Source organism: Hyperoodon ampullatus (assembly GCF_949752795.1).
Source record: "Hyperoodon ampullatus genome assembly, chromosome: 1".
Classification (NCBI taxonomy): Eukaryota; Metazoa; Chordata; class Mammalia; order Artiodactyla; family Ziphiidae; genus Hyperoodon; species Hyperoodon ampullatus.
This window is the reverse complement of record NC_136914.1, coordinates 50,600,000-50,613,891: the sequence shown is the minus strand read 5'-3', so window position 1 is coordinate 50,613,891 and position 13,892 is coordinate 50,600,000. Positions and strand designations below refer to the sequence as shown.

The 13,892-nt window shown below is 36.2% G+C and overlaps 1 protein-coding gene across 1 annotated transcript in view; it reads left to right on the top strand.

Moving 5' to 3' along the window:
- MTHFD2L (methylenetetrahydrofolate dehydrogenase (NADP+ dependent) 2 like) overlaps positions 1–13,892 on the top strand; it is a gene marked incomplete at both ends in the record, with an annotated part of 135,973 nt that overhangs the window by 37,271 nt on the left and 84,810 nt on the right. Inside the window, 2 exons of the mRNA XM_079706122.1 lie at positions 4,931–5,083; positions 6,490–6,597. Coding sequence (XP_079562248.1) covers positions 4,931–5,083; positions 6,490–6,597 — 261 coding nt within the window. The remainder of the gene's footprint in view (positions 1–4,930; positions 5,084–6,489; positions 6,598–13,892) is intronic.

The following is a 13,892-nucleotide window of genomic DNA, read 5'->3' as shown; positions in this document are numbered from 1 at the left end:
AATTTTAAAATTTTACATTCCATTTACAGTTATTACAAAATATTGGCTATATTCTCTGTATTGTATGATACATCCTTGATACTTCTATTTTCATATAATTTTTCCAATGTTTACAGTTGTTTCCTGTGAGAAGTTTGGTCCAATGTAAACAACTTCAACATTATCAGACATGGAACTTACATTTTAAAATAATGTGGTCAAAATAGTCCTTACAGAGAATGTTAACATTCTCTGTAATTGAAATTAAGCAAAGAGAGGGATTTAGCCAAAGTGGCAGGTTTTTTTGAAAATCCTCCAGGCAGACACAAGAGCAATAACCAAGGTGGGAAATACTTGATATGTTAGAGGAATAGCAAGAAGAGCAGGGTTTTGAGGAAAAGAGTGGTGTAAGCAGACATGCATTTGAGAACAGTATGGAGGTTCCTTAAAAAACTAAAAATAGAACTACCATATGACCCAGAAATCCCACTACTGGGCATATACCCTGAGAAAACCATAATTCAAAAAGAGACATGTACCCCAATGTTCATTGCAGCACTATTTACAATAGCCAGGACATGGAATCAACCTAAATGTATGGATAAAGAAGATGTGGTACACACATTCAATAGAATATTATTCAGCCATAAAAAGGGACGAAATTGAATTATTTGTAGTGAGTTGGATGGACCTAGATTATGTTATATAGAGTGAAGTAAGTCAGAAAGAGAAAAACAAATACCGTATGCTAATGCATATATATGGAATCTAAAAAAGTGGTACTGATGAACCTAGTGGCAGGACAGGAATAAAGACGCAGACGTAGAGAACAAAGACTTGAAGACACGGGCGGGGTGGGGGGGGAAGGGAAAGCTGGGATGAAGTGAGAGAGTGGCATGGACATATATACACTACCAGCTGTAAAATGGATGGCTAGTGGGAAGCTGCTGCAGAGCACAGGGAGATCAACTCGATGCTTTGTGACGACACAGAGGGATGGGATAACGAAGGTGGGAGAGAGGCTCAAGAGGGAGGAGATATGGGGCTATGTGTATACATATAGCTGATTCACTTTTTTGTACAGCAGAAACTAACACAACATTATGAAGCAATTATACTCCAATAAACATGTGGGAAAAAAATAACCTCTGCTATTTTGTGAATAGATTATAGGGATGCAAATATAGAAGCAAATAATTAGCTAGGAGAATTAGTTGTTGCAAGAGTTCACAGGAGAGATAATGGCCACTCAAACCAGAGTGGACATGGTGAGGCTAGTGAAGGACTAGATATGTTATGAAGGAAGAACCAACAGATTTTTCAATTGATTAGATGTTGCGTGTGAAAGAAAGTGAGGTGTTCAGAATGTCTCCAGGTTTTTCTGGCAAGTAAGGATGATTTCTGTATAACACAGAAAGATAGAATTGCCATCAACTGAGTTGGAGAAGGCTATGGGTGAATCAGTTTAATAAGACAAAGTCTATGCCCTAAAAGGCTCACACTCGTAAGTAAGAGAGATACTTAAATAACCAATGTGATCAACTAACTGAAGTAATGTAAGTGCTTTTTATAGTAGTTCTATGGGGACGAGAAGAGATAAAAAGTATCATATCACTTTGTGATGAGGGAACAGCTGAGAAGGGATCAATATATTGAAGAATAAATAGGATGTGAAACAACAGGGAGGAAGGAATTAGTAATGGAAAAATAATCATGAGCAAGAATGTAGAAATGCAAAAATTAATGTTAAGGGCTTGGGAATGAGACACAGATTGGTGTGACTTGAGGTAAGGATGTGTCATAATGATGGTAGGAGAAGGGATGGGGCACTTGGAGGGAGGGAAGTATAGGACAAAAGATATAATCAAGCTAAAGAACATATTTACTCTGCTCATGAGCTTGCCCTTATCCAACAGGCATTGGGGAAGTGGAAAGAGGTACTTTTGAACAGTAACATGAAAATCCTTGGATGGAAAATAAACCAGTAATTTGTTTGTTTTCTTTTTGTTGTTGTTACTTGTCCAAAGGCAATTAAACATATTATAAATAAATCACAGAAATATATATTCAATTTTGTAGTTCTAAAGTGTGACCCCTAAAGACATTCCCTGAGCTGTTCTATTGCGGTATTATGAATTCAATTTGATGACTTTTTTTTCCTGGCATGATTTAATGACTTCTCATAATATTAAATAGATGGGAAAAACACACACTCACAAAGTGAATAATGCCAGTTTTCCCGTTCATTTGGGTAAGATATTAAGTGGTTAGTTGTTTGCCAATGTATTCTATGAATCAAAAATGTTTTATAACCATTGTAAAAAAATTAATGCTATTGAGGCTCATGATTGTTTCTTCTTTTCAAGTCATGGGCCCCAGGGATGTGACATCAGGGAACTTTCAGTAGCAGTCAGTTAAAAGCATGAAATATATTTATTTCTCTTACTCATTTAACAAAAGGTGTTATAAAATGTTTGATGCTTTTTTGCATGTATTTAGATACATGTTAGTTAATCCAAAAATACTGTTGTTTTTGGAAGTCTAGAAGAAACAGTGCATTCCTTGGGATATTTTAGGATTATCAAAATATCTTGATTAGAAGGGACAGGGGCCCTTGCTGATATTAATTGTTGAGTGGTATTTAAGATTGATTAATATTTATGATTTCTGTATAACACAGAAAGAAAAACTGGTTTTAGGGCAAACAGATGTGGATTTTAATTCTGGACCCCTCTTCTTAGTAGTAGTTTGAGATTGGCTGAGTCTCAAAATCTTTGAGCTTCATCTTTAAAATGAAGATAATACCTTTTCTATCTTAGCCCTCAGTAACTATGAAGACCAAAGGGGAAACCTATGTGATGGTAACATGAACATTATAAAGCACTGTTTGAATGTCAGATATACTAACTCATATTATTTCCATACACTGTAGATTACATAGTGAAAGGTACATCTTTCCTGGCAAAGGATGTATGTGAGATTTAATCCACTCCTGAGATAACATAGAGTTACATAAAAGTGATGTATGAATTGGTGTCCTTGATTTTTATGATCTTAACATTTTTAATCTACTCATATAGGTTTTTTCCTTTTAGATTAAATAGTAAGCACATTAATAATCAGTTTTCATGTGTTCACTACATCACACCTTTTTTATGTCCACACATCTGTCTTTTAAACAAAAATTACTTAATTAACTTAAGATAAAATTGTTCTGAAATGAAGATCTGAGTTGAAGTTTTAAGAAATACATTAGAGGACAGGTCTATAGTTGCCAGTTTCTAGTGCTTGCCCCCAAATTTTCAGATGCTTACATTTCTTCCTGAGTATTTCAGCTATTGTGTGAGATGAATTGTTCATTACAAGTTAATGTTATTTTTAGTGAGTAAAACAGCACAGACCAGTAAACTGTGAAATTCACTATAGTTCAGACTTATTTGGTAAAAGGATGACGCTCAAAATCTACAAAAGAACCTTTGTTGAATTCTTTCAATACATTATTGGCCCATACGTACAGAAGGCAATTTTAAATTTAGAAATGAACTAATTTAAGCCATGATTCAATAATGGAGGGTTCAATTACAGTTATTTCTTTTTTTATTTACAAAGCTTTTGATTTTGTTGTAAGAAATATCCATGGCATGAAGCTTCTGCATGAGTGGTAGGTGTCTAAAAACTGAATCATCACCATCATCATCATCATCATCATCATCATCATAATCAACCAGATTTTAAAAGGAACCACTATTTTTATCCTCAAATAGTAAGTTAAATATGTAATTCAAAAAAATATTTTGCTAGAACTTGTATAATCATCTTCTATCTTCAGAGAAAACAGATGGAGGCTTACTCTGCTAGGACATTATAGAATGAATACAATTATTGAAATTGACAAACTAGTCATTGGAGAGATACTCCAAAGACCCAATTTCTAATTGAATATGATTCATATTATGACTTTTATATATGTAAATGATTTGGTAGTCTAGTAATGGCAAATTGGATCTATATAAAGTAAGATGGCAGTAGTGTCACTTTTAGGATATAAAAGATCTGAGACATAGGGCATGTCTCTTTGAAAACTGTTTGAACTTGGACATTGATAATGTTTTAAAAAAATTATTTCTAAATGGCGTTCATTGTGTAATATATAAGGAAACTTTTCTGTAGCAAATATACCTTTATTTTAGTATTTTAGGAATGTGGGTTAATTGTTGGATTTAGGGTAACCTAAGCTACTCTGCATAGAGTAGTATTAAGAGCCTATTTTATATTTCTATACTTATTACTTTTCAAAATGAGACGGTTGGCATCTCATATCTCATTTGATTAGTTCATTACTCCAGTTATGTTCTTTTCCTTTCATAAAGGAAACCATGATGGTATTTTGGATTTCAATGTAATAATGCTTCAGGGAAATGATGTGTAGTGTGTGTGTGTGTGTGTGTGTGTGTGTGTATGTGTGTGTTTGCTTTTCTAATATGTCATTTGGGAGGAAGCTAGGCATTAATGATGTCATGGCTATTTTTAACACTAACAAAGCCCTTTTAATCTGTAATGCTAACAATATTCAACAGAAGCCTATTCGTGGAACTATCTTGTATAGGAAAATCATACATTTAAATATGCAAACTTATAGAGGCAAAGCCTTATCATCTGACTGTTCCCAGATCTCATTGATATTGTTTGATTTCACAGATTTTTCCCTTTTACCAGGCCAGCCACTTCTGGCCCTGTACTTGCATGTACTCTTACAGCAGTTAATTACAGCCATTGGTCAAGAGCAGTTTGGCTTACTATTTTCATGGCAATAAAAGGAATAGAGTAATGATTTTATATCTTAACTAAAGCTGAACAGTAAGTGATCTGTCTGTAGGCCCTCCAATTTAATTTTCCAGACTTGCAATTAGATAGCACTTGTAAAATTAAATCAGTTTTATTTACTTTTCAGACCATGTGGATGAGCGGACAGTATGCAATGGAATTGCCCCGGAAAAAGACGTAGATGGATTTCATATTATTAACATTGGAAGACTATGCCTGGATCAGCATTCTCTCATACCTGCCACTGCTAGTGCTGTTTGGGAAATTATCAAACGAACAGGTTGGTCTATGGGACATGGGTGCTAAGTGCCAAAATGAGCATTTGCACATTGCCTTGAAAGAGAGTGAAAGAAAATAAGCATTAAACTTCAATCTACAGGAATATACAAAGTTACAGAAGTCAAAGAATAATCTGAAATAAGATAAAATGAAGAACACATGCCAGGTTACAAGAAACTGCTGTTTCACCTTTCAGGGAGTGAATTTTCCAAATAGAAAGTTTATCTTCCTTACTCTGAAACCATAAGCTGAAGGTATTTTGATGTACATTTTTCAAAATGTATTATTTTTTTCCTTACCTTTAAAAACAAAATGTGCTGGGCTTCCCTGGTGGTGCAATGGTTAAGAATCTGCCTGCCAATGCAGGCGACTCGGGTTCGAGCCCTGTTCCGGGAAGATCCCACATGCCGCGCGGAGCAACTAAGCCCGTGCACCACAACTACTGAGCCTGCGCTCTATAGTCCGTGAGCCACAACTACTGAAGCCCATGCTCTTAGAGCCCGTGCTCCACAGCAAGAGAAGCCACCACAACGAGAAGCCCCTGCACCACAACGAAGATCCAATGCAACCAAAAATAAATAAATAAAATAAATTTATTTAAAAAAATGTGCCGAACATTTTGCACCATCTCTAATGAACTAGGTTTTCATTATAAACACTTACACTTGAATTGTGCTCTAAATACAATAATGCTCTCAAAGACCCTCGATAGTTCTCCTACCTTCATCACTGTCTCTTACATTTTTGGCAGCATCTCCTCCTGCTAATCTTCTCTTTTCTAACTGAGGGAGAGAACTTCCAAGGGAAAGCAGATCCTAGAATTATACTCTTAGAATGTTAGTACTTAGAAAAACCTTAATTCTAATTTTTTTCATTTTACTTATGAAAATACTATGCCCCAAAGAGGTTAAGTGTGTTAAATCTGTAAGCTTTATCTTTCAGACCTTTCTAAGTCCATAAATTTAGTGCTTCTCTCCTATAGAATAAAGTGCATGAGTTTTGTGAAAAATACTTTTTTCCCCCACTTCATTTTTTCCTAGATTTGCTCAAAGTTTGATTGCCAATTAATCTTGACCTTTCACTTTGCTTGCTTTGTGATTAGTAGTTAATAATTTTGTCTCCACACTTCTAACACTTCATACGAATTTTAATGTTTAAAACTAATTTAATGGAAGCTTGAAAATGTCTGTGGTTTTTTACTGAGGCCATAATGAGAGGGAACATGACGGATCCAAGAATTATAAAAAGAAATATTTATAAACAGTGAATGTGGGAACATTATAGACAAGCCACAAAATAATTCAAGTTAAATCAGAAGTTTTTAAAGAATATTGCAGTTGGCTGTTGAGATGTTTACTTTGCTTCTTGTTGCTTATTCTTCATTTAAACCAACCTCTGTGTTTTAAGGAATTGAAACATTTGGGAAAAATGTGGTTGTGGCTGGAAGATCCAAGAATGCAGGGATGCCCATCGCCATGCTCTTACACACTGATGGAGAGCACGAACGGCCAGGAGGTAGGGGCAACCTGGAGATTCTATGTACTCTTACAATTTTCTCACTTCTTACAATCATCAAAGAAATGTGTTTGAAAGTGTGACATAGAATATTTATGGGCTTCTGCAAATAAAGGTTTCCCTTTATTCCCTATCTAATGACATGAGCACCTTGACAATGAATAAAAGAATTACTGGAAAAATGTGGCCCCTTTGTTCCTACTTTTTCCTTTGGCTATTATATACTTCCTTTATATCATTAAAGATATAGACATTAAGAAGGGTAGAAAGGCTAGATACATACTAGATACATAAAAGTCATATGTTAATAGATATCTGTATACCCATACACACTACCCCCCTAAAACACACCACCAATGTATAGATATAAGTTTGGTGTGTTTTTTCTACCATTATTAACCTTGGTGAACTTCAGTTTCCTGATCTCAAATTTCAAATACAGTTGACTGTTGAGCAACACGGGTTTGAACTGTGCAAGTCCACATATACATAGATTTTTTTTTTCACTAAATACATACTACAGTACTATGTAATCTGTGGTTAGTTGAATCAATGGATGTGGAATTGTAAATCCAGGGGCTGACTGTAAAGTTACAGGTGGATTTTAGACTGTGCAGAAGGTGGGTGTCCCAAACCTTCACGTTGTTCAAGGGTCAACTGTACTAATTTTATGATCTTGGTTGACGTAATGCATATGAAATATTTTTTTAAGCCACGAAGCCCTAAGGAAAAAGAAGCCCAATGATAACATATCACTTATCTAAAATTATAAATTATTAGAGTTTGAATTGTTTTTGCCTGCCTGGACTTAAGGACTTAAATATTGCAACAAATCAAAATATGTATGTAGATCATAGTAAACTAGTGCCTGATAGTGACTCAAAGTAACTTTAAAAAGCCTTAGTTTTGAAGAGCTGTTTTTGTTTTGTTTTGTTTTGTTTTGTTTTGTTTTTGCGGTACGCGGGCCTCTCACTGTTGTGACCTCTCCCGTTGCGGAGCACAGGCTCCGGACACGCAGGCTCAGCGGCCATGGCTCACGGGCCTAGCCGCTCCGTGGCATGTGGGATCTTCTCGGACCAGGGCACGAACCCATGTCCCCTGCATCGGCAGGTGGACTCTCAACCACTGCGCCACCAGGAAAGCCCTGAAGAGCTCTTTGAAAGGCCAAATCTGGTAGTATCAACATAGTTTTCATGGTAACCATCTACAAAGTTGCATCTCTAGCTTAACTATTCACTTCTAACTTAATCTGTTAATGCTCATCTATCTCTTAGGGTATAATAAAGATATTGATTCATATTTACCTTTATTTAACAGTTTCTGTTAAGCAAGGTAAAACAACCAGGAAAGTTTACCTAGGTGTACCATTCTTGTTGGAAGATTTTGACCAAGAGCCAAAATAGGCAGTTTTTCCTTCATTTTAAACATATTATTTTCTTATCTCATCAATAACATAACAAGCAGCATTATGCATCTCTATTAATTGCACAGCACTTTCTCATGAACTATCTTATTTCATTCTCAATAATTCTGGAATGTATTCCTATTCACATTTTGCAGCTAAAGGAAATGAGCTTTAGAGACTTCAGTGACTTACCCAAGGCCATTCAAGGAAGTGGTGTACAAAGCTGGGAGCTGGGTGCTGACTGTCTGGTTAGGAGGATAGACTTGAAGTCAGACCCCTCCCCTGCCAAGCTCTGTATCCTTGGATAAGTCATTTAATCTGTGTAAGTCTCCACTTCCCTCATTTGTAAAGTTCAGATAACATTAATATCTCCTTCATTGGGTTATTATGAAAATTGAATGAGACTTGAATGTAAAGCACTCTTCACAGTGCCTGACACAGTAAGTTAAGTAAGCCCTTGGTACATGTGAACTGTGACTATTACTGTTATTTCCATTATTATGCTTAAATAATAATCTGTGGCCATACTAACTAAAAAGTTTAGAATAACATAATCCAAGGTCAATGATGTATTTTTCACCTTCATTTGAAATTTTATTTTCTTTTTCTGTAGGTTTTATATTTGCTTTTATTTGGATCACATCTAGTCTTTGTTGTAATAATTTGCATAAACATAGAATTTATAAAGTTAATAAAAGATTAGAAATATGACATCATAATATTCCAAATTTTACTTTACATTGCACTTTTTCTTGTGGATATTAATATATTGTGTGCTAATTTCTTGATAAATTTCAATTTTGAATTATTTGTCTATAAAATACCTAAGTCTAAGAAAGTTAATTTACCTCTTATTTATGCAATTTTAAATTAGATATTCCTATGTCATAAAACACATTTACTTTATAAATATTTTATACTTTGTGTTACAAAATATTTTCACCTGAATGCATGTTAGAAATTGAGTAAAATTGGAATTAGATATAGTATTGGTTACTTAAACGCCAGGTGGTTAAATTTACAGTTACAGTGGCATACAGGTGCCATTATAATTACAGTATCTAAAAGGTAATAAATTGTATTAAAAATGATGTTGGATAGGGCTTCCCTGGTGGTGCAGTGGTTGAGAGTCCACCTGCCGATGCAAGGGACACAGGTTCGTGCCCCGGTCCAGGAAGATCCCACATGCTGCGGAGCGGCTAGGCCCGTGAGCCATGGCCACTGAGCCTTTGCGTCCGGAGCCTGTGCTCCACAACGGGAGAGGCCACAGCAGTGAGAGGCCCACGTACCGCAAAAAAAAAAAAAAAAAAAAAAAAAAAAGATGGTGGATAGTTAGCAACATGGGTGGTGTTTATTAATCTCATGCATATTTAATAGGAGTATGGTGACATATATGATTAATATAATGAATTGTTGAGAGCTGTTTACTGAAGATTTGCAGTCTGTGGGAAAGTTTATATTTCAAATGTCCATGTCTGCTAGAGCAGTAATGATGTGCAGTGACTACTTGTGCATTGTTAGCTTACAGAGATAATGAAGGAGAATTAACTGGGCAAATTCATATCTATAGAACTTGTTCTGATGGCACTCAGAATGTTGAGCATTCAGCTCACACTGTACTTCTTTGCCAGAAAAGATTCAGAGCCCTAATGATTCATTTGTGTCTTAAAGCCAAAGATAATTGCACTAGAAGAAAAATGGCAATACTGTAACTTAGCTTGATTAATATGTGTCTACACAGGGCTGGCTTTTAGTCTTGATTATTTAGGACATGGATCCCGGCTATTTTGTGAGAAAGAGCTTCTTTTAATTCTTCAAGGGCTTGAAATATTTAGAGGACTGAGAGTGTGCTAAAATCTTGAGGTAAAGAATTAGTGCTGATACTCAACACAGGAGGATGCTGCAGGGAGATAACCTTCTGCTGAGGACATGTAATCACAGGAGGCTTTAAAGATGACATGACATTCAAGCCACTATGTACTTTATAGAGAGTGAGAGATAGTTCCTGTCTTCCAAGAGCTTGTAGTCTTGGTGGTGGTAGGGTGGGGGGATAGGGTACAGAGGGGGCATGATATGCAAGTATGGGTGATTTAAATGATAAATATTTAGTGGCACAAAATAAAACTCAGCATCCCTAAGAAAACATTCAATTTGCTAAGGGAAGCCCTTGGTTAATTGAGGAAATGTAAAGAGATTGACAGTGGAGTCTCTTCTCATGAGCCCGACTACTTGTTAGGATGTTTTAATATCATTGTGATCACCTATAATTCACTGGTCTTCTTTTAACGTCTTTGTATGTAGTAACCTACCCAGGTAACTTAACCTTTCAGTATTCAGAATGAAAACTGAATACTATTGGCTTTAGCAAAATGTCTTTATGTTTAGCTTACCCTGATGGAGTAAAACAGAGTTCTCCAATTTCTCTGAAACATTTTTTTTTCCTTTAAGATAACAAAGTGCCATAATGACCAGGCATTATGTGTATTAATTATAACCAAAGGAATACATAGTCTGATTTTATTTCAAATTCTTTTAGAGTAAATTCATTTCTGCCTATTTTATATTGTTACATAGGGCATGTCATCTAAATAGAACCCCCTAAATGGCCACAACATGCTCCTCCTTTTAACTAAAAGGTTGGGGAACTATTGCAGTGGCATTGGTTGCTGGGACTTTTTAAAAGAGCATTTTGGAAGAGTCAGCAACTAGCTGATTTTGCTTAGAGTCCTTTGGGATATTCTTGACTTCATTCAGGTAATAGGCATTCAGTACATATTCTCTGTGAAACACTGGGGTGGGGATGTGGTACAGGGGTGGAAAAGACTTGACCCCCTGTTTCCAGAAGATGACAGACTGCATCTTCAGGACACTGTGTTTCTCAAAGCACAGCTTCCGCGTTGGTGTTCAGCTTTTACACTCAAGCGCCCACCTGCTGCAACTTCTATATATCAGGTATTTTTCATTCAAGGGGACATCCTATCTAAATGGAAAACCACAAGATATTTTGTTAGTGTGATGCCTTTCCTTTGTGAAAATTGGCTCCAGTTGTGAAAATGAACATTTTTGCCAGCCTGGGAGCATTGTCTCTCACCTGCAGGAGGGGCCTTTAGGTAGTAACACAGGAATGGATGTTCCAGGCAGTGCAGTGTGATATGAGTGGTTATGTGTGATGAAGGTCAACCCAGTGCCAGGTTGGACCAGGTGCTCTCAAGTTTCAAAGAGAGGAGACAGAAAGGAACACCTAGGAGAGAGGAGTCACGCAAAGCAATCACGCCTCCCGGATGGAGATTCTTAGTCTTGTTGCCAGTGGAATGGAGTGGGACTTTTGCTGCCGCTGTGGAATGAACCATTGTCAAACGGGTGCAGGGGGACGGCAGGTATTTATAGTCTTTTCTCCTCCCATTCCGCTATTCCTAAGGTAGAAGTACTCGTGGTAAGATATTGGGGGTATTATGTTATATGTCGCCTCTGTGTTGACTAAACTTTACTGAATTACAGCTTTGAGTTTGCATAGTGGAAAGCAATAGAGAAGAACAAATGTTTGTTGTAGTCTCATTTTCTAAGTTGAATAGTAGGAGTACTGTTTCATTTTCAACATCTCTGAAATTCAGCCAGCTAGTGTCTGGAAAGCACTGTACTTGGGAAAATGTCACATATTCTCACATCAGGCAACTGGAACTATTAGTTGCCCTGTTGAAAATAACATTAAATACTATTTAAAATATAAAGTGACGTCCAAATCTTTTTTTTTTCCCTTTCATTTTCCCTCTTTCCTCATGCCCTCAAAGTACCAGGCTTTTTTTTTTTTTTTCATGATTATCAGCACAAAGCATCCCTTTTCTGATGTCTATAAGCCCGATTATTCAAAGCATTACTTGTAAGGATATTCATTTCTGCTCCACCAGCCTTTTCAGCCATTCATCCCATCGAGTTCCCCCTGGTACCTTATGCTGAAGCTTCATAGAACCGCACATTGTTTCCCAAACACACCATCTCTTCCAGGCCTCCTTTCCATTACATACCCTGTTCCCTCTGCAGGGAATGCTGTTTCCCATCACTCGCCTGCTTTCCTCTCACCTCCAGCCCATCTTTTAAGATGTACACCAAATCTAACTTTTACATGTTATATGTGCTGCCATCACAATACTAATCCTGTTGCATATTGATTGTCTACCTGGTCCCCTTTTCTACACACACATAGTAAATATGAACTGCTCAATGACAAGTATTTTGTCTTAGGCTTTTTGTATCTCTGAAATTTAGCACAGGGCTTGGCATGTAATAATGCAACTAGTCAGTGAATCAATAACAGTTTATTTAGTGTTTCCTGTGTGCCTGTATTGTAGAAATAAGACTGGAGGCTAGGGATTTAAAATAAAATACTGCCGTTTATGGGGAAAAAAAAAACGCTATATAGTGGGGAGGAGGGAACAGAAGTAGCTAGGTACTTACTATAAACTAACTCCTTCATATTTTAACATTATAGGCATTTATATAAAAGTATAACTTATGACTCCCCTTCGCCCAAGAATCAGATCACAGGAGAGGAGAATGCCTCTTGACCATCAGGAAGGGGAGAGGAGACCTAAGGATACTGGGAAGGGAAGGAAAGTTATTGCTGACAGCATTAACTGAAAGAGGTCATAGCATTTTTACAGTAAAACATTTAAAATCTATCATTTTGTTTAGACTTTTTTTTTTTCTTGAGCTGCTGACATGTAGTGCTGCCTTCTTACAGAGGAGCTGAGTTCTTTGTCACTAAGCATGGGAATATGATAGTGAATAAATCAGATATTGCCCTGTCCTCTTGAGCTTACAATTTAGTAGGAAAGACAGTGATCAAACAATTAAGTATGAATGATTAATCATTATAATTGTGCAAAAAGCTGCAAAGGAGGAGAGCTTTCTATAATAAAAAGCTTGGTTGTAGGAAGGAATGGATGATTTCTAGCTACAGTTATACATTAATATTATACCTTTTTTATTAATCTATAGACATTTAATAATTCAGCTTTGATCAGATGCAGTCGCATCTGAAAGGGAAGGGGGATAGTATTGTTTTTTATTTTTTTGCTTTATAACAAATTTAATCAGTTATACATATACATATGTTCCCATATCCCCTCCCTTTTGCGTCTCCCTCCCACCCCTCCAGGTGGCCACAAAGCACCGAGCTGATCTCCCTGTGCTATGCGGCTGCTGTTATACCTTTTTATGCCTATCTTTTGTACTATTGCAATAGCATGTTTTTATTGTCTACCTTCTGTCACTGCTCTTCACTTCAGACTAAAAAATCCCACCTCACAGACAAAACTAAAAATATATTCTACTTGAAGTTATTAAAAATTTCTAAAATCTCTAGAAGGAAAAAGTTCACTCTGTACAAAATAAATAATTTATACCATAATGGTAAATGATGATTTGATGATTTAAAAAAAAATCAAGTCAATGCCAAGCAGTGTTATTATACAAATATAGTAAGTACATCAGATAGAACTTCCTCAAGTAGGCTTCTCTGAAAATCTCTCCCACTCCCTCACACACACCACCATAGACACATTGAAGAACTTTTCCTTCACAACATTTATCAGTTTGTGATTGTCATTTATTTGTGTCACTATCTGATTAATTTTCATCATACTCACTGGACTATTAACTCCACAAGAGCAAAAACCATATCTCTTTATCTTCCCATTTTATTTCCAGCACCTAGCATAATAGCTCTCCAAAAAGTCTTTGTTCAATAAATGAATGAATAAATTCTCTTTATTTGTAGACCAAGAGTATCATGAAATTTTTAATACAGTTATTCATAAGCTGTATTCTTAGGAGCATGGGTGTACCACAAGATTTTAAATGGTTCTGAGGCCAGCTAAAAAGGCCAAAAAGT